At 36.1% G+C, this 23,050-nt stretch overlaps 1 protein-coding gene across 1 annotated transcript in view; it reads right to left on the reverse strand.

Moving 5' to 3' along the window:
- Positions 1–8,996: 8,996 nt before the first annotated feature.
- The window catches only part of Lmbrd2 (LMBR1 domain containing 2), a 43,245-nt gene continuing 29,191 nt past the window's right edge, over positions 8,997–23,050 (reverse strand). The window contains exons 13-18 of the mRNA XM_041631293.1: positions 22,561–22,658; positions 19,289–19,392; positions 17,593–17,639; positions 15,776–15,881; positions 13,190–13,316; positions 8,997–10,987 (exon numbers count right to left, since the gene is read on the reverse strand). Of these exons, the coding sequence (XP_041487227.1) occupies positions 10,927–10,987; positions 13,190–13,316; positions 15,776–15,881; positions 17,593–17,639; positions 19,289–19,392; positions 22,561–22,658 (543 nt within the window). The 3' untranslated portion in view covers positions 8,997–10,926. The remainder of the gene's footprint in view (positions 10,988–13,189; positions 13,317–15,775; positions 15,882–17,592; positions 17,640–19,288; positions 19,393–22,560; positions 22,659–23,050) is intronic.

Genomic DNA, 23,050 nt, shown 5'->3' on the forward strand with positions numbered 1-23,050 from the left:
TACATAATTACATAATAACTAACATTTAAAACAATACAATAAAAGAAAAATCTTATTTATCATCCCATTCATATAAAACCCAGAAGGTAAAAACTAGCATAGTAATATTATTTATTGATAACCAATGGTTATTGGAAAGATGACCAAAAAGCAAAAATTATGGATAGCTGTAGAAGAAAAAATTTCCATGATGATAAACCTTCATTGTGTTCAGTGAGGTAAATACATTAAAAATGCTATTTACAAGTTTCTTATTAGGAAGTACAAGACACTGAGTACTCATTGGACTTAGTTTCAGAACTCACATCATGGGGGAAGTATTCAAATCTGGTCAAGCATTCGCCCTGAGTGAGAGGACTGAATTCAGATTTTAGGAAGAACAAGACAACTGCCTGGAATTTACAGAATCAACTGCAAAGATAGAGTGATGCATGAGAGAGCAGAGTGCTATGTGAGAGGGGCAAAGTCTGGTGCTGGAGATTTCCTAGAAGAGGTCAATCCGAACATTCCAATCCCTCCTCAGTTCAGCAGTGATCTAAGAAACAGTCAGTCAAGTGAGATAATACGCAGAGGGCATATCCTTGGTTTACAGAAGAGTGTCAATTGACTTGACATGCTTAACATTGTGATCCTGATTCCTGCAATTCTCTGTCTCTCTGTCTCTGTCTCTCTGTCTCTCTCTCTGTCTCTCTCTGTCTCTCTCTCTCTCTCTCTCTCTCTCTCTCATACACACACACACACACACACACACACACACTCAAACATGCAAACATCTTGCAGTGCTCCCTTCTATCAAGGACCTGCTTTTCTGTACAATACAACAACCTTAGTATTAAATGCTGCTTACTGGCTGGGTCACTCAAGATTTATGCTCGGCTAGCTTTTTTATACATCCCATAACCACCTGCCCAGGAAATGGTACCAAATACACTGGTCTCTGCCTCAGCTCCTGCCTCTAAGTCCCTGCCCTGTTTGAGTTCTTGTCCTGGGTCATGGTGTTTCATCATAGCAACAGAAATGCTCTCTAAATAAAACACCAACAGAACAAAAGCAAAGAACTAAACCAAACATGTAACTTCAGCCATTTAATATTTGACAAAGATACTAAAAACATAATCTTGGGGGAATGTGATTTCAACAAATGGTGCTCCGAAAATTGAATGTCCACATGCAGAAGAATGAATTTAGAGCCTTATCTATCATCTTGCACAAAAACTCTCCAAAAGGATCAAAGACCTAAGCATAAAAGCTGAAACACTGAAACTGCTAGAAGAATACATAGCAGTGCTCCACAGGCTATTGGTCTGAAAGGACTCCCTGAATAGGATTCTACTTGTTCAAAAGTAAGTCCAACATTGAGAAGTGGATTTTATGAAAGGCGAGAGGAGACAGTAGTTTGGTTCCTTTAAATTATTTGATCTAAAAAAAAAAAACTTACTATGCCAGAGACTCCCAGATCTCTCCATTTACTTTGATGTTGGCTGTTGGCTTGCTGTATATTTATTGCCTTTATTATGTTTAGGTATGTGACGGAGTGGTTTCTTAAAAAGCCATGAACAAAGGGTAATTAATAACAGGAATAATGGAGATAAGGTATACCAAGCCAGGGCAAAAGGATCAGCCCCCACAGCCAGAACATACTAGGCCATCCCGCCAACACAACAGCTCAGGGACAAAGCCTATGCTTTGTCTAGGCCTAGCCAAAATTAGAATGGCTGTAGTCTGGACAGCCCCTGACTAGCCCTGACCAATTAGAATGTATCAATATGATTGCCACTTGCTTAAACCAATCATATCTGAATGCCCTAACTGCCCTAGGAACTCCCCTCAGCTGTGCTTCAAAGGAGACCACACATCTCTCTCAGAGTCTTTGCCATTTTGCTTGTGTGTGGGCTGGCAAGCCTCAGCATGCTGGAATAATAAACATGCTTGCTGATTGCATAAGTGGATGGTGATCTTGTTGGGACTTTTCCAGCCACAAGCTGCTTCAAGCTAAAACTATGGACATGGACTTCTGAACCTGGGGATGCTAGTGTCCTCCTGTGGCCCTGTGTCTCCTCCCTCTTACCTGTCTTCTTAAGGTATTCCCATCCTCCAAAGGTTTCAGAGCTAATTGGATGGCCTGGTACCACTTTAACAGACTCCTGTCTTGATTGGCTTAGCTTGCTGTCATTCCTATGCTGGTCCTGCCTTTTCTCAAATTTACATTCCTGTTACCTAGTAAACTCCAGAGATTGTGAAAATCCAAACTGTTTGTTCTGGAAAGAAACGGCAGGCAGAAGTTCTATTGGCAAATATTTGGTTTCTAACACAGCATCAAAACGGGTGTCCCCAGTTTAAAAAGGTAATGTTTGGTAACTTGTCTGACCTGTTTCAGGTGGCTCCCTCCTGCCTCTGCAAGGCTGACCCCTGAATACCTTATGGCCAAGTGAGGAATAGAAGCACACCTTCTTTAGGAGCAAGCAGAGGTGATTGTAGAATTGCCCTCAGGGTTTTTCTACATTCACTCTCTGAGAAGGTATCTTTTCCACATTTCTGGGTTTAGTTTGTTTTGTCTTCGTTATTTTGGGCTTCTTTAATTCTTTATTCAGCATTCACTTCATGCTTGTCCTTATCAATACCTTTACCACAGCAAAAGCTGGCTTTCTAGTTATTTATTTGGGGCATGTACCTAAACCCCATTTCTTGTACCAAGTTTCTATGACATCCACCATCTCTCCATCATCCCACCACCAGGCTCTCTGCATCCTTGATTCCTACAAAGAACAAGCATCAAAACGTCCTTTCCACCTTCTGTTGCACATTTTAACTGTGTATTCTCAAAATAGGGTCATCATTGATTTTTAAGATCATTAAAATAGTATAATTTCTAAGATTAGCACAGACATCAAACAAGAAGATTTGTTTTTAAAAAATCAATACTAATTGAGGTGATTTCTGATAGAATGATATGAGGAGCAGGAAAACAACCACCTGTAACCGCCCAGCGGGTCAGTTAGTCTAGGGTTGTAACCCGCCTGGCCGGTCAGTTATTCCAGGGTCCCGAAGGGGAGCTATCTGAAAAGACATGGGTGGGAAAGAGGAAGGAGGCCAAGCAAGATCTGTTGTCAAAGCCTCCGTTTATTAGCATATGGTTGTGGCTTATATAGCCCCTGGATGAGGAATTTGGGTTGGGATGGGGGCAGGGGCATGGCAAGGGCAGGAAGGTTTCTTGCAGCAATGGTCACGACACTTGGTCACGAGTCGGTCACGAGGTCACCAGTCCTCAGTCAGGATGTCACGAGTCCTCAGTCAGGAGGTCACGAGTCAACACACCTAGTTCTCTATGCAAGCAAATGATTCCAACCACAAACAGTTCTCTAGATAGTTGGAATGTGGGGCAGGTTCCGCTAACAGATAGCTCACAAGATAGTTGGGTGTGTGCCTGGCGGTGGTGGCTCACCCCTTTAATCCCAGCACTCGGGAGGCAAAGGCAGGCGGATCTCTGTGAGTTCGAGGCCAGCCTGGTATACAAGAGCTAGTTCCGGGACTCGCACCAAAGCTACAGAGAAACCCTGTCTCGAAAAAACCAAAAAAGATAGTTGGGTGTGGGGTGGGCTCTGCCAACAAACAGTTCTCAATACAGTTGGGGTGTAAGGCTCTCTGCAAACATCCCCAGGACAATGGTCCCCACTATACTTTTTGGGAAAATGGCTCCTGACAACCACCTGCTTTTGTTGTCTCTTTCAGGGTCAGATGCTACTACAGGGGGGGTCCTTCCAGTAGAGCATGGTGCTTAACAAGTTAAGAGAAATTCAAGGGGGGCTGGAGAGATGGCTCAGAGGTTAAGAGCATTGCCTGCTCTTCCAAAGGTCCTGAGTTCAATTCCCAGCAACCACATGGAGGCTCACAACCATCTGTAATGGGGTCTGGTGCCCTCTTCTGGCCTGCAGGCATATAGACAGAATATTGTATACATAATAAATAAATAAATATTTTTTAAAAAAAGAGAGAAATTCAAGGCACAGCAGGGATTCAGTGTGCTTCCCACTTCTATCGCAGGGCAATCTAAGAATTTTAACCCAGCACAAGGCATTCCTCTTAAAGTACCTTGAGTTGGTTCATTTGACTTTCCCTGAGGGAAATTATGAGCCTAGCAGAGTTAATCTGTAAGTACTGACCACTTAAATAAAAAGCACCACCAAGGATAGATAAATCTTGCCTTTAATTGATCTGTAAATGATGGAAGACAGCTGGGAGCTGTCAGTGGTCCAGGAGGAGTGAGTCTTCTTCATCTTTGCATCTCCTGAAGTCCCCAGCACAGCACTCTGTACAACCTTGAAATTAATCAAGGTTGGTTAATCAAATTGTTGAACCAAATAAAAGGTATTCATATTCAGGACATTTAAAATGGAAATCAGTCTTCCACAAACAGCTACTTTCTTACACTGAGCAGATCTTTATCAATTAAATTAGCCCTTTAACAACCTCCTACATCTACTTAGTGCAGTCTGATTACTCGAGCATCCCCTTATCTTCCTCCAGTTCCCTCCTCCCCTCAGTCATTTTCCCAGGTCCATGGCCTCGGGTCCCCTCTTATGACTAATTCAGTTTAATGAGGGTTATCTGTAATACCACTGGATTGGATATTGGGGACTGATGGGGTCACCACTGGACACAGAAGGCAATCACTCCCCTCTCCCGGGATGTATAGTTCAGCATTGAGGAGTGGGGTCCCTCTTGTCCCTCCTCCATCTGTGCCTGGCTATTACTGGGCATCACTCAGAAGTTTATTCTCCTTAAGTTATTTCTTCTTAATTTTGTTGTTTTGTTTTTTAGTGTTTTCTTTAAACTCCCTGTATTTTGATGAAGTTTGTCATTTTCTTTAAATTATGCATCCTGGGATTCATCCAGGTAATTCTCAGTGACAAGCACATCTATAGACCTACTAGGTTTGGAGCACATTAAGCTTCTGTTTACTTCTGTTTTCATTGTAAACACATGACAGAACAGATACTAAGAGTATATCTGTTTAATTATCCATCTTTAAATGTTCTATAAAATTTGACAGTGAATTATAAGGAATAAAGAATACCTAGATTGTCTCAAAACAGTTTAATCTCAATGGAAGATGCATAAATAACCAGCAATTGTAGCTCACAGAAATGTAGTTTATTTCATGCAAAGCTATATAATATCCTATATTTTAATAATGAATCATATAAACACTTTGAAAAATTCATTACATCACAGTCAGTTACAATACTACAAAGGAATTGTGAGTCAATGAGTTTGTCAAAATCAAACTATGGAACATTATGCATAGATAAGGCCAAAGATGCTAACTTACTAATAGCACTTTGTAGTTTTTTCCAAATATAGATTTGAAAATGTAGTGGGAATCTACAGAAAAATAATTTAATCTACAACCTACTGGCCAGGTAGGAAAACATCCATTCTTACACATCCAGTAATAAAAGCTGATTAAAGATAATCTTGGCATCATGCACCCCAAAAATGAAGTAACCATTTTGAAAATTGTGATTGGATACAATTTGAAAAGACTTATGTTCTATTTCATCTAGACAACTGAATTATATGAAGGCAAAATACCAAGCTCTTTATCAATGCAATGTAGAAATTAGGCTTATTGTATGCTTTTCCTGGGTACTGGTATATGTTTACATACATACAAAGAAATGAAGGAAATGCAGGCATTGTTTCAGATTCACATCAGAGTACTGTACTTCAGAATACTGTACTAAGGCAGTATGTTGGGTCAGAACTTATTTATGGATGACTTTAAAACTATTTAAAAGCAATACTACAATTACTTACAAAAACATTTATAAAAATTAAATACCAGGAAATAACATCAATAATTAGAGCTATTTGTCCTTTTTAATACTATAATTTATATATATTAGGTTATAGTATTTAAAAGATAGATATACATATTCTCTATCTTCTAAAATGATAAAAATCCTTCAAGTTGTTCCCAAAATACAAAGAAAAACAAATCCATTGGATTGTTTAAAAAAATAAATAAATAACACAGTCTCTTCCCTACAACTTGGCATGCCAATCAGAAAAGAGGCTAGCCAGTATTCTTTTGCTAAAGACAGAAGACTTATGCCGTACTACCAACTCCAAAGCTCTGCACATTAGCGTGCTGTGCACTTGTTCCATGTATGTCTGCCACAGCCAGCTACTCTTCCTACTCATTTGCACCAAACACAATCAAATTCTTTTACAAAATTATTTGTAATCAACATACCTGCAAAAGAAAAGGTTTTTGGGGAAGAAACCAAAACATCTTTTTGGATAGTGAATGCAGAATTATACCAAGTCTTACTTTATTAAGAAAAAGTTAAATTATAGCAATACCTCACCTGATCTCAATGGATAAATCCTTTAAAAATGAAATTTTGTTGCTGTTGTTGTTGTTATGCTGGCTAATATGGAAGCAAATAAAGGTGAGAGCATGCCTCCATGGCAGTGGAAAGGAGGGTAGTGCCTGCACCACAGGGCTGGGATCCAGGAGCTGGAAATGGGGCTAAACCTGCCTCATCTTCCAAATCTCTAGCTACAAAAAGCAACTGATTTGGAAGTACTATACAAAAAAAAAAAAAAATCACAAAGCCTCCTGCAAACCTTTGTTCCATTGTTAAACATGAACATTTTTATGAGTTCCTTTTTATGATAAATATACAAATTTTTACAGTGAAAATGACTTTTCCTGCAGTGCCCTCCTTTGTCCCCTAGAAGAAAGTGCACTGAACTAGTACACAGCACATGTCTATTCAGACACTGTCCACTGGTTCAGCAGCCTGTTTTACTCCTTAAGTACAATACTGCTATTTCAAGTAATGGGATTTTAAATCAGAAGTAGTTCCTTTTGAGTGTACTGCTCATCAAAAATAACTGTACATAAAACAAACAAGAGAGGAAACTCTGTCAGCATACTGAAAATCAAATGATAAAAAGAGGAGGGAAAGGAGGGAGGATCAGAGAGTGGGAGGCTCAAGAGAAAGGCTAACCCTAAATACACTTCTTAGCTTTTAAAGTTAAATGCATAGTCCATTGCACTTTGAAAATTCAAGTGTGCTTTGACTCCCAGGGACTTGTTTTGTCTCTTAGTACAAATATACTTTCATCTTTGTGATTTTTCAGACATTCAAAATCTAAGACTAAATCTTACTTTTATAACCGGAACTGTAACTATTCGTTTTATTTCCCCCTTAATATGGTAATCAATATGCTATCAAAACCATTTCTTAAACCTATCAAAAATATAAAATGAGGTCTGTAAATAAACATAAATGAAATCTGTCCATTAGCATGCTAGAAAAACTTTCAAAAACAGAGGGACTTTCCTACCTACACTTAATTTGGACACACATTATGTTTAAATTTTAGATCAGATGATTTAAATGATAGAGGCCAGAAACATACCAAGCAGCAAGACTTCTCTTTAGATGTTTAGACAGATGAATTTGATCTGTTTTTATGATGGGAACTTTTCATACTTTAACTCTTACCATTTGTGTGAATTGAGACCCTCTTGTAGGATGAAATTATTCTAAAACTCTTGTATGAATGTAGCACAGTAGCAAATATTTATGATTATATTTATATTTTAGCTCTTATTTAAAATAATTGTACAAAAATGTACAATTAATAAAATGACTATGAAGTTGTAAAAAGTAAATTAACAATACATATAAGTGATTATTGAAATTTATAGATTTTTTTCTATAATATTTATTTTGAGTTATTAGTTTGTTAAATGTTCTTAACTAACAATTATTTAAAAATATTGACTTAAGTGCTGTGGCACATGTCTTTAATCTTAGAACTTGAGAGGTGGAAGAGAAAGATCAGAAATTCAAGGTCATCCTTAGTTATATAGACAGTTCAAGGCCAGCCTGGGCTACTTAAGACTTTGTCTCAAAAACAAAACAAAACAAAATTTTAGGTAAGTCTAACAAAATATTTCTTAACATGTAAGAAAGACATAAAAGTAACAGAAATAATTCTTTAAGAAAAAAAATCTTGTACATAAAGCATATGAACTCTATAGTAATATTTTTGTGACTGTATCTTTACATGTTATAAGTGTCTCAAAAAAATAAAAATATTATACAAACTATCAGTGGTTTACACAAAATATCTTAATAAATATTAACTTAATTCCTCAGAAATAAACTCAGTCTTCCAGTATCAAATCATTACCTTCTAAACTCAAATTTACCCAGCAAGGTAACTTTCCTATATAGTCACATACAAAATTCTGTAAGAGAAACCCTTTAAAAATGTGAACACACCAAATTGGAGCACCGGACTGAGCTCTTAAGGTCCAAATGAGGAGCTGAAGGAGGAAGAACAAGGAAGTCAGGACCACGAGGGGTGCACCCACCCACTGTGACAGTGGAACTGATCTATTAGGAGCTCACCAAGGCCAGCAGGACTGGGACTGAATAAGCATGGGATGAAACCGGACTCTGAACATGGAGGACAATGAAGGCTGATGAGAAGCCAAGAACAATGGCACTGGGTTTCGTTCCTAATACATGAACTGGCTTTGTGGGAGCCTAGCCTGTTTGGATGCTCACCTTCCTGGTCCTGGATAGAAGTGGGAGGACCTTGGACTTCTCACAGGGCAGGGAATCTGGACTGCTCTTCATTCTCGAGAGGGAGGGGGAATGGAGTGGGGGGAGGGAGAGAGGAGGAGGGGGAGGGGGAAGGGCAATGTGTGGGAGGAGGGGGAGGGAAATGGGAAACGGGGAGGAGTCAGAAATTTTTTTTCAACAACTAAAAAAAAAATAAACTAAATAAAAAAAATGTGAACACACTTTGGATCACAGAAACAATAAAAATTCACTGTGGAAATAACTCAAAAGCCATAATGAAACCCAGTATTTGTGAAGCATATGTATACATATACATATCTGCATATGTATCTATACACATATGTTTCTATTACTGTAACTTTAAAGGAAAACACCTTCAACACATTCCTATCAATTTGTTTAGTGCATTAGCAAAGTCAATTGTAAAGTTGGACATTTCTTCTCTTTTTATCCTTCTATTCCAACAACAGCATCTGAGTATTAAGAAAAAAATTAACGAAAAAAATGTATTTAAAGAAAATTATTTTAAAGTAAATCCACAGAACAAATGATGAAACTATTTCAGCATCTTTAGACAAATTAGTTCATTTTGCTTTGGGGACTTCAAAGCTTCTCAAAGACCTCCTACTTACTGTGATAATCGTCCCTTTCACCTTCAAAAGACTACTCAAAGAAAAGTACACACAAACAAAATAGTCCAGGAGAAACTCCAGCACACAATCACCAACCTAACCCCCTCACAACAGTTTCGTGAGGTAGATCAGTAGGTAAGTAGCAAATGTCCTTCATTCTGAAAATGAAGAAACTGAGGCACTGAAAGGTTCCATGATCTGCCCAGGGTATCCCAGGAACCAATCATAAATTATAAATAGCATTACATTATCTGGTCAACTGCCCTCTGGCCTCATTTCACAGTAAAAGGTTATATGCATTATGTGTCCTTGAATTAAGCAGGTTATGCAACCTTCAATTCAGAGTAAATCTGTCTACTGATAATTGTTTAAAGGGGGATCTATTTGAAAGGTTATCAAAAATGCAACCATTACAAAAGAAAAATAATGAGGATGATACATCCTTCCTTTCAGTACCTACATAGAACTACATTCTGAACACATGGCAATATAACACTTGAACACTAGGAATAACTGCAAGGAAAATAGGTGCAAGACTGTCTGGAAAAGTTCAAGTCTGGTTATTCACATAGAATGGATTCTGTAAGAGACAAATATTTCAGGACCATAAAACAATACCTGCAAACATGATGCACTCAACTATGTTCACGTTACAATAAAACACTGGCTCTTTAAAACATAATACCCAACTTTGGCTTAAATGCAAAGGTTGAGACAACCAATTTAAAATAATAACCATGTTTAGCAAAGAAATTATTATGACATATTTCTATTCTAATACATTTTTCTGATTTTCCTAAGCTATAATTTTAGTGTTAGCAATAATTACAAATGGATTATTTTTCTTTTTACCTCTGAATAGCCAGAATAGCCAAACATTTTCTTTTTAAAAAGTATTAACAGGTATCATTTGGGGATCTCTTTGGAAATAAATAATTTACCATTAATATTTATGATTTTTTTTTTGGCTGGAATGGTCAGTGTCAAGTCATTATGCTAAATGCTAAAGGTGAATATTTTTCTCTGAAATAAAAATCTTTTACAAAGCAATAATATCAAAACCATAAAAAGATCCAGTTACCACAAAGAATGAAAAGAATACCACATCACCCAGTTAGAATACACGTGCTAAAGACACTAACACCATCAACTGAAGAATAATCCTAATTTTACATGCAAAATCCCACTAATTTGTATACAGATCGGAAGAGTTGTTTACATTCAGTTGTGTGTAATAAGAAAGCCTTATCTTAAGACATGGGTTTTGTAAATACAGTAATTAGCTGAGGTCTCAGTCCACTTTCACTTCTTTGGGAAATGTAGGTTGAACAAATTTAAATTACATTTATAAAATTCTGGCTTCCTTGGACTTTGAAAGAACTCTCCTGGAAAAAAATCAACTTGAAACCAGCTGTGTTCTGTTTATCATGAATTAAACCCTTCCACTTAACTCACTTCTGAGGCAGACACTTCAGATGGTAAGCAATAAATCCTATCAGAAAAGATGACACTCTAGTCAACAAATAACCTAGTATTCTTAAGATGTGATCTGTTTTCAGTGCCATTTTTGTTATCCTTACTATTCACAGACAGTATAGAGGAATTGTAGGGCACAATCATGTTCATAAAGGCTGAGCCGATGCGATGACCTTGGTTACTTGAGCCATGAATTTCTTCAAACTTTAGATATCTTCAAATATTATGCTGGAAGACATGGAGAGATATCGTCCACCAGGTTGATACCTAAAAGTAAACATACAAAAATAATATAAAATATCAAAAAATAAGAGAAAAGAAATGTGAGAAAACACTAAAAGTGATCATAAAATTTATAGTAACTGTAAAATTCATTCAATCACTAGAAGTAGATCCTATCTCCCAAAATTATAATCCAAAAGGACGTAAATGTAAATCAGCTAGCAACTGCTTTGAAGCCTGATTTTATATATATAGAATATATAACATAGAGTGAAGGACATAAACAAAGTGAGGGAAGTAAGACACATTTAGGAGACTGCATAAATAAACACATTAATTGTTAAATATAGAGTATTTCAAGGCTTTCACTATTTATAGGCACTAGTATACTAAGCACTTTTAGCATGTGAGATATTTTTATGTTTTTATTTTTGAAGTTATCACACAAAGTAATGGGTTTCCTTATGGCACGTGCACACACAGACACACACAACCATGTTTTACTCATTCCCTTCCTCGGTTATTCCTGACCCTGTTGTTCCCTGCTTCCTGGTCCCCTTCCTCTCCACAAGCAGTCTTCCCTTCAGCTTTCACATGTGGCCAAACCACTTAAGATCATTTCCTTTTCTCTCACAGTCCCCTTCTTACTTTTATTTCCTTTTATATCTGGCTTGTTTCATTTAATGTGATTTTTAGTTACAAATATTTTCTTGCAAAGTCATGTTTACACTTTTCCTTATGGCTGAATAAAATCTCGTTGTATATATGGATCACCTTTCTTTAACTTTTCATGTTGGTGGACATTTAGGCTGGCTCCATGTCTTAGCTACTACTAATGATTAACAATGGATACAGATGTGAAGTGTGTTTGGTATGCCCATTTAAGCCTTCCGCGCATATAGGCAATGGCAGAGTTGGGTCATATAGCAGTTCTATTTTTATGCTTTTTGTTTTACTATTTTTCATAGCAAAACAACTGAATACAAAGGCTTTGTAGTCAAAGTCCTGGAGTTAAAATACCTGATTTCTTACTTATAAACTGTGACTCCAGGAAAATTGAGCTTTTGAGAACATTAATCCAGTAAGAATTTTTGCAGTAAAAGACAATTTTGTTAAAATGTTTATATTAGGTCTGACATCAAAACACATTAGCTATACAGATATGGCTAAAGATAATGAATTCCATAAATGGGACTGTTAAATAGAGATATAAATAAAATCATGGTTCTTTGTTCTTTGTCTCAATTCTTTCTTATTTCTAATGTCACTGCTATTACATAAAGATATCTATTTCAGTAAGAACTACAGAATGATATAATTTTTTTGTTTGGTCTGTTTTTCTTCAGCAGAGCTCACTGTATTTCTGATTGTGGCATGAAATTTACTATGTGTTCTAATGTGGCCTGAAACTCATTTTGCTCCTCATGTCTTAGTTGTTCAAATGCTAAGATTACAGGAGATGTCATCACACTTGGCAGAATGTCATAATTTTTAAAAATATAAACTAGATATTTAAAAATATAAACTTGATACCAAACAGGTATCAAGTGCTAACTAAGTACACAGCTTAGTTGGTACATGCTGGCCTAGCATACACAACTCTTTGGATTAACTCCCCAGTAATAGACAAACTGAGTGCGGTGGTGAATTCCTGTAGTAGGAGGTGAAAACAAGGGGATCAGATCAAAATCATCGTTGGCCACACAGCAAGCTAGAAGGCAACCTGGGTTGGATGAGACTTGTTCTCAGAAAGCAAAACAAAACAAAAAAGGGGATTAAATGCTACTTCAAATTTTTGAATTAACAGTGAAAAGGGAATTTCTTTTTCTCTTGCTATACATCTAATTGGGGCCTTGTGCATACCAGGCAAGAATACTCCCACCAAGCCCAATATTTTCCTCATGCTTAATCATCTTTATTTTCAATTTCAATGAAAATGAAATTTATGCCTGGCAATGCTTAAGCATGCATGGGCAGTCCGTGTATGGCGGTCCTGTTGAACTTGTCCATTTTGAGTTTCATAGTTTAAGTTGAGAACAACTGACCAGGTCTCTCCCTCAAGAGAGCGTCAGATCTCATTATAGATGGTTGTGAGCCACCATGCTGTTGCTGGGAATTGAACTCAGGACCTTTTGAAGAGCAGGCAGTGCTCTTAACCGCTGAGCGGTCTCTCCAGCCCTTTCAATCTCAATGCATCATTAAAATTTCAGAGGCACACTAGAGTCAAGTGACACAACCAGAACTTACCTTCCTGACTCAGGTTCCAGAGAATCATCAGTGAATGTCTCTGCATTAAAATCCAAAGGTTCTGCATCCTGGAGAAGTTCTATTCGGTCTCTTTCAGTCCTGTTATTAGCCCTGGTGTACTTGGATGCTATTCAAAAGAAAAAAACAATGGCTACTTTTCTATTATCTTTTACTTATGGATCATAGAAAAAAATCAAGGCTGCATCTAAAAGCTGGTTATAAAGACAAGAAACTTAGGTTGCTTGGTTCTTAGAAAATCAGATTCAAATATAACAGTATAATACAAAATAGTGAAGACAGTTTCTAAAGCAATCTAGCTAGTGAAGTGGCATTTCATTTGTATTTTATAAGTTCATAGTAGATAGTGTGAAGATTTAGAATCTAAAAATTAGAATTCACATTTAATTATGGTATCACCACTGATAAGGGATTTCCCTCTGTATGCTGTGATTACCATTGGTTAATAATGAAACTGCTTTGGGCCTATAGTAGAGCTATAGGGGAACAGAGCTAGGTGGAAAAAACTAAGCTGAATGCTGGGAGAAAGGAGGCAGAGTCAGAGAGAAGCCATGGGGTCTCCACCAGAGACAGACTCTGAGAACTTTACCCAGTAACCCACAGTCTCGTGGCGATACACAGATTAATAAAAATGGGTTAAATTAATATGAAAGAGTTAGCCAATAGCTCTTGAAGTAGAGCTAATTGGCCAAGCAGTGATTTAATAAATACAGTTTCTGTGTGATTATTTCAGGGCTGGGTGGCCAGGAACCAACAAGCGGCGTCAACCAACATTACCACCATGAAGTTGTTCATCATTAAATCATACTTTATTTGGTTTCAAATTGAAACTTCATTTATTTTGGCTTGAAATTTGAGACATAATCACTTCAATTCTTAAAGATCTTGGAGGAAATAGAAAGTGGTAAGAATGTGATCAAAATATATTGCATGAATAATTAAAATAATAAAAAATAAAAATTAAAAAATGGTCATCCTTCTTTCCAAGTTGAAAATCTTACCTACAATATGAAATCCACACTTTGGAGCTGACAGTATCTGTTTCTAAATTGTCTGGAAAGCCTCTTATGAACCTTCTCATGCTTAAACTCCAGTCATGAGAAAAATACATCATCCCAAACATTCTCTCACACTACTGTCTTACTCTTTTGCTAATGAAAACCCCCTTCTTCCTGGTAACTATCATTCATTTCTAAATACTGAGCTCAACTTTTTATTACAGAAATAATTAGTATAAAAATCCATCCCTAAGACAGAATCCTTTTTTACTCCCCCCAGGTATTTCCTTTAGCACCAGGTGTATAGTCTTTGGTAATAACTCTCATGATACGTCTGCAACATCATTGGAGTCTGCTATCAAAATATCTCTAGTAGTTCCTATTAGCTCTTTTATATAGTTTCCAGCTGTCTGGTAAAAATCCCTTCATCTCTTTATGCACATTAACCAAACTACTCACTATATCTTTTAACATACTAATTTGTTATTTTCATCAATGAACTGGCTGATAATTCTAAAACTTTAGTTACTTTTTTAGACCTAGTATGTTTGCTTTTTCATATTTTGAAGATGGTTCATATTTTACTTTCTTATATAACTCAGAACTTTTTGTTAAAGGCCAGACATTTCATTTAAAAGAATATAGAAGTTAAGTAACAGTTATGCTCAGAATGGGGCACATCTCTTTTAATTGGGTCATTGTTGTTGAGGGATGGAATTATCTAATGTGTATTTATTGTGAATTTAGACTCTTCCTTAGTTCTCTTAAGTCTACACATTTCAGATTTTCTTTGAATTTAGATGGCACTCAAGTACAAATGGATGTTCTTGGTACTTGTTGTCCACTCTCAGACATTAGAAGGATATCAGTGCTTCTAGTCTTCCTCTAACAGCATATTCTTGCTGTGTAATTAATTGAACAGCTGGGTGGGAAAGGATGCTCAGATTTCCTGCTTCAGCTCATTCTCAAACACATCTCAATTCTTGACAATTTTGCTCCTTCAGCAATATTTCATCTTCACCAAAGACAAAACTTTGTCTCCTACATAGTGTGAAGTCCTGTGCAAAAACAGAGTTCCTGGCATCTTCCCAAGGGCAGAGGACTTGTTTCTTCCTTGTGTTAGTGACACACAGAGGTTTCTTGACACACACCATAGTAGAGAACTTAAACCTAACTTGAGTCCTTCCCTAAATTATGAACATTCTAGAAACAACCCCCCCCCAAAAAAAACCAAAAAAACTTTTCTCTCACTGTATATATGGGAAAGCATTTGAATATGAGTCAGTCAATACCTAAAAAAAATAAATGAATAACTTACATCAATCAGAAGAAAGGCAAAGAAAAACAATAAGATAAATAGTAGAAATAAGTACCTCCCTAGAACATGCCTTGGAAATAATTTGGTTATTTAGATTCATATACTTACAACTACTTATTTGATGTCCATTTCCCCTTTCTTAAACACACTAAGACATATTTGTGAATGCAGAGATGGGTAAAGTTTCAGTTTCTATATAACACAAACATTAGGAAAATAATCCCTAAGCACACTATAAAATAAGCTACTTACACCAATTGGTAGCAGTATCTGAGAAATTCGATTCTTTGGGGTCAGGATGAACATTTCTGTTCCTAGTGGAATCTTCTCTGTTGTGTCCATAACGTTCTTTCCATTCCTAGAGAAGAAACCCATCAAATAGATAACAAAAAGTTACACTGTCAACATTATAGATGCAGAGTATTACAATTTTTCATCAGAAATCAACATAATTTTAATGATATCTTTAGAATCAATTTTTATAACTTTTAATTTAAACAAAACATTAATGATTATATTAGCACATTAATCTAAAACATCAAAAATTTTACAACAATGGCAAGCTTACCTTGATCATGTAAAAGTTATGCTATAATATACTTTTACTTGAGCAAGCTACAAATACTAGAGATCTGGTAAGTCATTTTTGATAACAAATTAAGGCTGTATACAAGTATAATAAAACTGACTCATATAGCCAGGAGTTATCATGAAAGATAGCATGATCTCATTAAATGAAATTCTATACATTATACTTATTTAATCGGAATGGTCATTTGAAAGCCACCTATCCACTGTTTTGTACAAGCAGGGATACATTCATGGCAGACATTTTTGGCCCTTTGGATACATTATATTTTATCTATATCTAGTCAGTCTATTAGAAATTGGTAAACTGAAAGTTAGAAATCCCAACATAGGGGTTGGGTTCTCAGCCTTCCTAATGCTGGGACCCTTTATACAGTTGCTCATGTTGTGTTGACCCTAACCATAAAATGATTTCCATTGCTACTTTATAATTGTGTTTGCTACTGTTATAAATTGTAATGTAAATATCTGATAGGTGACACCCATGAAAGAGTTGTTAATCTCCAGGGGCCATGATCCACAGGTTGAGAACCACTGTCCTAATAGAAGGTGAACTCTATTTCCAATAATGTCTACTATTTGGTTCTAATTATGAAATAAATAACAAATCTATCTTTTTAAAGTATTTATTTATTTTGAGACAGGTTCTCATTATGCCCTAGTGCTATGTAGCCCAGGCTGACTGAGCACTCAGAGAGCTGCCTCTGTCTGCCTCTGTGCTGGGATAAAGGCATGTACTACTATGCCCAATATACAATCGCTTTTGACATGGCATATACTAGACTATACAAAGACAATTGTGACATCTTCTCTTAGCTACTTTCCAGCGTAATACATTAGTGTCAAAATACTGTAGAAATTGTGAATAGATTTTCTTCTTTTTTACCCCCTTTCAAAAAGATTTGCTTCAGCAAATGGAGGACTTACAAGGAACTAAAGAGGAAAATATAAATGCCTCATTTTAAAAAGCATATTAATTGTAAAGCAACCCAATCTTCTTTATTATCAAGGCTTCATGAATTCATTAATTGAATAAACAGTGATTGTATGCAACAAAGTGATGGATGTTAGACTCAAATTAAGTTACTACCAATGACTTTTTAAAAGAACAAATCTGACAGGATAATGTATGTATATAAAAGTATTAAAATTTTCCTTCTTTAAAAATACATCCAGGGATGGTGAGATGGCTTACTAGTTAAGAGTACTCATTGCTCTTCCAAGTGACTAGGATTCAATTCTTAGCCATCTGTAATTCCAGTTCTAGGTGAGAAATGCCCTTTTATGCACTCTGGGCACCAGGTATGCATATGGTACAAAGACATGCACTCAGGCAAAACACTCATACACAGTAAAGGGAAAAAAAATCTTTTGCCATTTGCTTATTGTTTCTCATCTTTAATCATTTACTCCGAGAAAGATTCTTATGGTGTTTCCTAGACATTTCAGTTCACAGCAATTTAATAAAATATTGTACTTACTCTTCTTCGATTTTCACCTTCCTCTTGCCTTTGTCTTTTTCTTTTCTCTAAAGATAAGAAAAATGGCCTCAAATTTGAATACTGTTTACTTAGATACAGAGTAACCGAAGCAAGGAGAACAGACTATGATCCCCACAACTTACTACAAAGTAAAAGCAACAGGTTACTTACTGTTAAAGAGGGCCTGAGAGTTCCCTCATGACAGAGATGATGTTTCCTGGTTTTGCTAGAGATGGCTTTGTAGCCTGTCTACCGTTAGCTCTCCCTCCTCAGGATGATCTGAAATTTGTTTTTCTGTAGCTTCCATTCTCATACTGAACTTTTCTTCTACGCTAACTTTATACTTTCTGTATAATTCTGTTCTCATATAAGGTCTTCAGGTTATACATACAGTGTTGGGGCTCTATGCCCCTTAGGATAGTCTACAGAGTGGTGATTTTATCAGTTGTTCTCTCAGTGTCTCCCAACTTACCAGTCTTATCAGTACTAGGAAGGGAGTGCTATGCCAAATACAAATATCACATCAAATAGACACTACCTTCCTAGGAATGCATGTGAAAGCGAGATTCTGGAGACTATTAAACAATGTCCCCAAATTAAGGTTTTCCACCTATCCTACCATCACTTGAATAAAAGAAAACTTAATACATTCCACTTTGTGAGTGGGTTTTAGAAAAGCTCTAGGTATTTTAATAGTACTCACATTCGCATACCAATGATCATTATACTCTAAGAGGGAAAAAACCAGTTTGAATAATTTTCCACATAGCAGCAAACTAATAACTAAATTAATGAGCCTCATAGTTATATAGAACTTGGCAAATATGTTTCAGGACAAAGACACAACAACTCTACTATGGTTTGGATCTTGGATATTCCCTAAAGTCTTGATCACCAGGCTGTGCTTCTGTTGGTAGATGACAGAGCCTTCAAAGAGAGGATCTAATTGAAGGAAGTTAAGTCACTGGCAGACTGAAGAAACTACTGGGACCACAGCTCCTTCGTCTCTCATTGCTTCTCTGTCGTAAACTGGCTCACTCTCTTCCATGATATATTACACTGGTTGAAGGGCAAGTGACCACAGATTGAAATCACTAAAACTGGGAATTAAAATAAACTGTCTTTCCTCTCTGCGAACTAAACTAAACCAGATATTTTGTAATTCCAAGATCATAAGTGGTTATTATCTAGTTGCAAATAAACTAATAATTTACACTGCAGAATTCCTTCACAATAAATCTTACATTATATTTTCAAATATCTTTCTGGGAAAAAACATGTATATATATTTTAGGTTAAGCCACTATATTTCCTTTTTAATTAAAAAAGGTTTATGTATGTATTTTTTTATTCTTCTCTTATATATTACATCCTAACTGCAGTTTCCCCTCTCTCCTCTCTACACCATCCCTCCCCCAACCTCCCACTCCCACAGATCTACTCCTCTTCCTTTCTCTTCAGATAAGGGCAGACCTCCAAGGGATATCAACCAAACAAGGCATATTAAGTTATTACAAGACTAGGTACATCCCCTCATATTAAGGCTGGATGAGGCCACCAAGTATTAGGAAAAAAGTATGCTGTTTCTTAAAGTAGATAAAAATTACACTCAAATTTTACAAACATTAATTTTGCATTTGAATCTTAGCACTTAAAATCTGCCCCTTTATTTTTTTTTTTAAATGACAAATCTTACCTCGTCTGATTAATTCTTTTCCTTCATCAACTAGATCTGATGTCATATCATTATCTCCCATGAACTGCTGGAAACCAAGCAGATTCAAACAACGGGTTCCCAAACTAATGGAAGCAGATTTCAAAACAGTATTATTTCACCTCATAAATATTTTGATAAATTGTTCTTTATCATTGTCCCCCACATAGAAACCATGATTATTAGTTACCAGGGAAAACTGCATAATAATGCAGTTAGTTATTCTTTACACGGTCCTTCTTTCTCTTTTTTTTAAAAAAAATGCTTATGTCCACCCTTGTGTGAAGTTTCATGTCTATAATCGCAAAATTTGGTGGACTGAGGCAGAATGACTGTCATGAATTTAAAGCCAGCTGAGACTATAGTAAAACTTTATCTAAAAACAAAACAATACAAATTTTATGTTGCATATTTTACTCAGTAGACTTTTTATATTTATACAGAAGTAAACTAACCAAATTATCAGCACATCTTTAGAAAATAATTATACCAGAATGCTAAGTAATGAATATAATAAAATCAACTTGTTCTTTTTAAAATATTCAAAGAGAAGTTATAATACCAAAAAGTACAGATAAAAATCAGTATCTCTACATACAAAGATTTCTTGTTTAGAAAATCTTTTGGTTTCTGAGACATGGTGCCACTCTGAAGTTCTGGATGTCCTAGAATTCACTATTTGGAATAGGCAGGCCTCAAGCTCAGTCTCTCAAGTGCTGTGATTACAAGCTTAAGATACTCTGCTTGGCTTAGAAAAACCTCAGTTAGGCAAACTTTAATGTTATGCTTTGTTTTCCCTCAAGAATTAAAGTTTCTATTATATATTGTAAATGATCATTCTATCTTATCTAGAGGCTAATTACTTGAAATGTTATTTGTCATTTTATCATACAGGATAAGAACACTTTAAAAGCATGGTACACAAGGGAGGAAGCAAGAGATGGACAGGCAAAATTAATACTGCTAAAATCCTACTGTGGATCAGACAATTCACTCATATTTAATCCTTACATAACCCTAAGAAATAAATAAATAAATAAATAAATAAATATTTATTGGTTTTTCGAGACAGGGTTTCTCTGTGGCTTTGGAGCCTGTCCTGGAACTAGCTCTTGGAGACCAGGCTTATCTCGAACTCACAGAGATCCGCCTGCCTCTGCCTCCCGAGTGCTGGGATTAAAGGCATGCGCCACCACCGCCCGGCAAATATTTATTTTTATATGTATAAAAACACATCTGAGGGACTGGAGAAATGCGTGTGTGAAGAAAGCAAAACAGCTGATAAAGTGAAAATCACTGATTTATACTAAGAAATGTGTAAGTATTTGGCTAACTCAGAACACAGGTAAGAAGAATGCATGCATGGCTTTGAGTAAACTTCCTGTTTTCTTTGAGACAAACTCACATTATCATGTTAAGTTCACCACGCAGTTCAGGCTGCTCTCAAAAGGCAGGATCTTCCTGCTGCTCGCTTACAACTCACACCACCATTCCTAATTTAGAGAGAAACCTTTTCGTGTGTGTGTGTGTGTGTGTGTGTGTGTGTGTGTGTGCGCGTGTGTGTGTGTGAACGCTACTGGGGAATAAACCTAGGGTGCTGGGCATTCTAGGCAACACATCACTGAGCTACATTTCCAGCCCCATAATGATTATTTTTCAACAATCTTCTTTCTGATTTCTTATATTAGGATTTTGTATTCGACAAAGCATTATCCTTATTTATATTATTTTGAGTCACAAAGCCATTTCATCTCAAAATGCTAACATTCCCAATATGACAATTAACAGGAAAAGAAGTACTTAAACTCATGATGTTCCATTAATACTTTTATAAAACTTTTAAATAAGTAAACATATAATCAAAATAGCATTAAACATATAGAATCTGCTATTGTTTTTTTTCTACCCTAAAGGCAAAACAGGATCTTGCTGTAGTCCATGCTGATTTTGAACTTGAGATCCTCCTGTCTTAGCCTACAAAACCTTAGAATTGTAGACATATGCCACGATGCTCAGCTAAGTCATATTTTCAATTATAATCTTTTAGTTATTTTGTTTATCAAAAAGTAAAATTTTTTAACTTGGTAGAGAATTTAAACATGATTGCTTATTAACCTACTATTAGTATGTTAATATGCTATTTATAATATTTATGCACTAGCAACATAGGATTTAAGTACGTTAATAACACTTTCATTAGAAAAGAAAATTAATCTATATCTATACTAATGAAGTGTTTTTATAAATTTGGACATATCTTGGGACATTGAAGCAGTAAGCAGGGGCAGAAGTATAAAGGTGAGGAATAACATATGAGAAAGTAGAGAGAAAAGGTGCTAAGGCAAGCATACCTTTCCATTAACTCTTTTTTATTGAGAATTTTGTATATGTACACAATGAATATGATTATTTATAATCCCGACTTTACCCCTCTTAACTGTCTCCATTCTTCCTAATACCTCCCCACCTAACTTTATATCTTTTTCTAAAACAATAATCCACTAAGCCCAATGAGTGCATGGATGTAGGGCTAGCCACTGGAGCATGGGAAACCTACCTCAGCCTCAAAGAAGAATGTCTCCCTGCCAGAGCACTTATCAACTGCCAAAGGATCCTCAGGAAGGGCGGAGCCTGGAGATTGATTCCCATCTCTGTAGGAACTATTACTGGCTTGATCTTGTATGAGTCTTGTATGGGTAACTGTGGCTCATATGAATTAATTACTGTAATAGCTTTAACCTTTTTGAATCTTACCTTTACCAAGATTCTATAATTTTCTATGAGCCCACAAGAAGAGTAGCCCATGCACCTTCTAGGCATAGAGAAGTATTTCTCTTTCAACTTTATACATATGACCTGATTATAAGTACTCCTCACCTGACCCTTTGTGTTGGCTATCATCTGCAGGATTTAGAAACCCAGCAACAATTATATGGAAAAAGCCCAAAGACTAAACTGTGTTACTATAAAGAAGCTAGATGTGAAGGGGTATTATATACCATGCTGGTTGTCAGTATCTCAGTCCAGGACTTTAGAATTAACACCCTGCAATTAATCTTATCACTCTGTAGTCTACATAACTGTAACAGAATGACTCAAACACTCAAAAGAGGCCTTCAAACTATCCTAGTTCGCATAACCTTTCCAAACACAAATAACTAAAACCAAGCCAGTAAATATTCAATGGTGTTTTAGGGGAAGGGATATCCATATCCAACTAAGAGCATGAGAAAAAGAAATGTTAAGTTTCCTACCTAAAATACGTAGCAATGCAGAGAATTACCACCAACATAGGATAATATATATAGAATCCATCTGCAATAAAGGATAAAACTTTCATGGAACCCATGATCTGAAGAGCAAGAGAAGAGTTAAGTCAGCATAGTTCCGTATTTTCATCCCTTTTCATCATTAGAAAATTTACCCACAGGAAAATATGTCAACAAACAAGACCTCAAAATTCAGAAACAAAGTATGCATTTTTTAAACTTTTTCCTGTTAAGGCTTTCTTTTAAAGAAGTCTAGTATTTTACAACTACTACAAAACCATGGGCATTAAGAACATGCATATAAATGCTAATGCTACTATGAGGCAGGTTTTAATGCAGCGCATCTAAGTAATCTGTATGAAGGAAAAATTTTTTATAATTCTAAAATGAAAGTCACTTTAACCCCATCATTAGTACTCACAATCATAACCTTTAGGCAAAGGCTTTAGTGATAAAAGAAGTTTCATAATGCTGC

The sequence above is a fragment of the Microtus oregoni genome, unplaced genomic scaffold, assembly GCF_018167655.1.
Source record: "Microtus oregoni isolate MIOR12 unplaced genomic scaffold, Mior012 000036F_ref0000092, whole genome shotgun sequence".
Lineage (NCBI taxonomy): Eukaryota > Metazoa > Chordata > Mammalia > Rodentia > Cricetidae > Microtus > Microtus oregoni.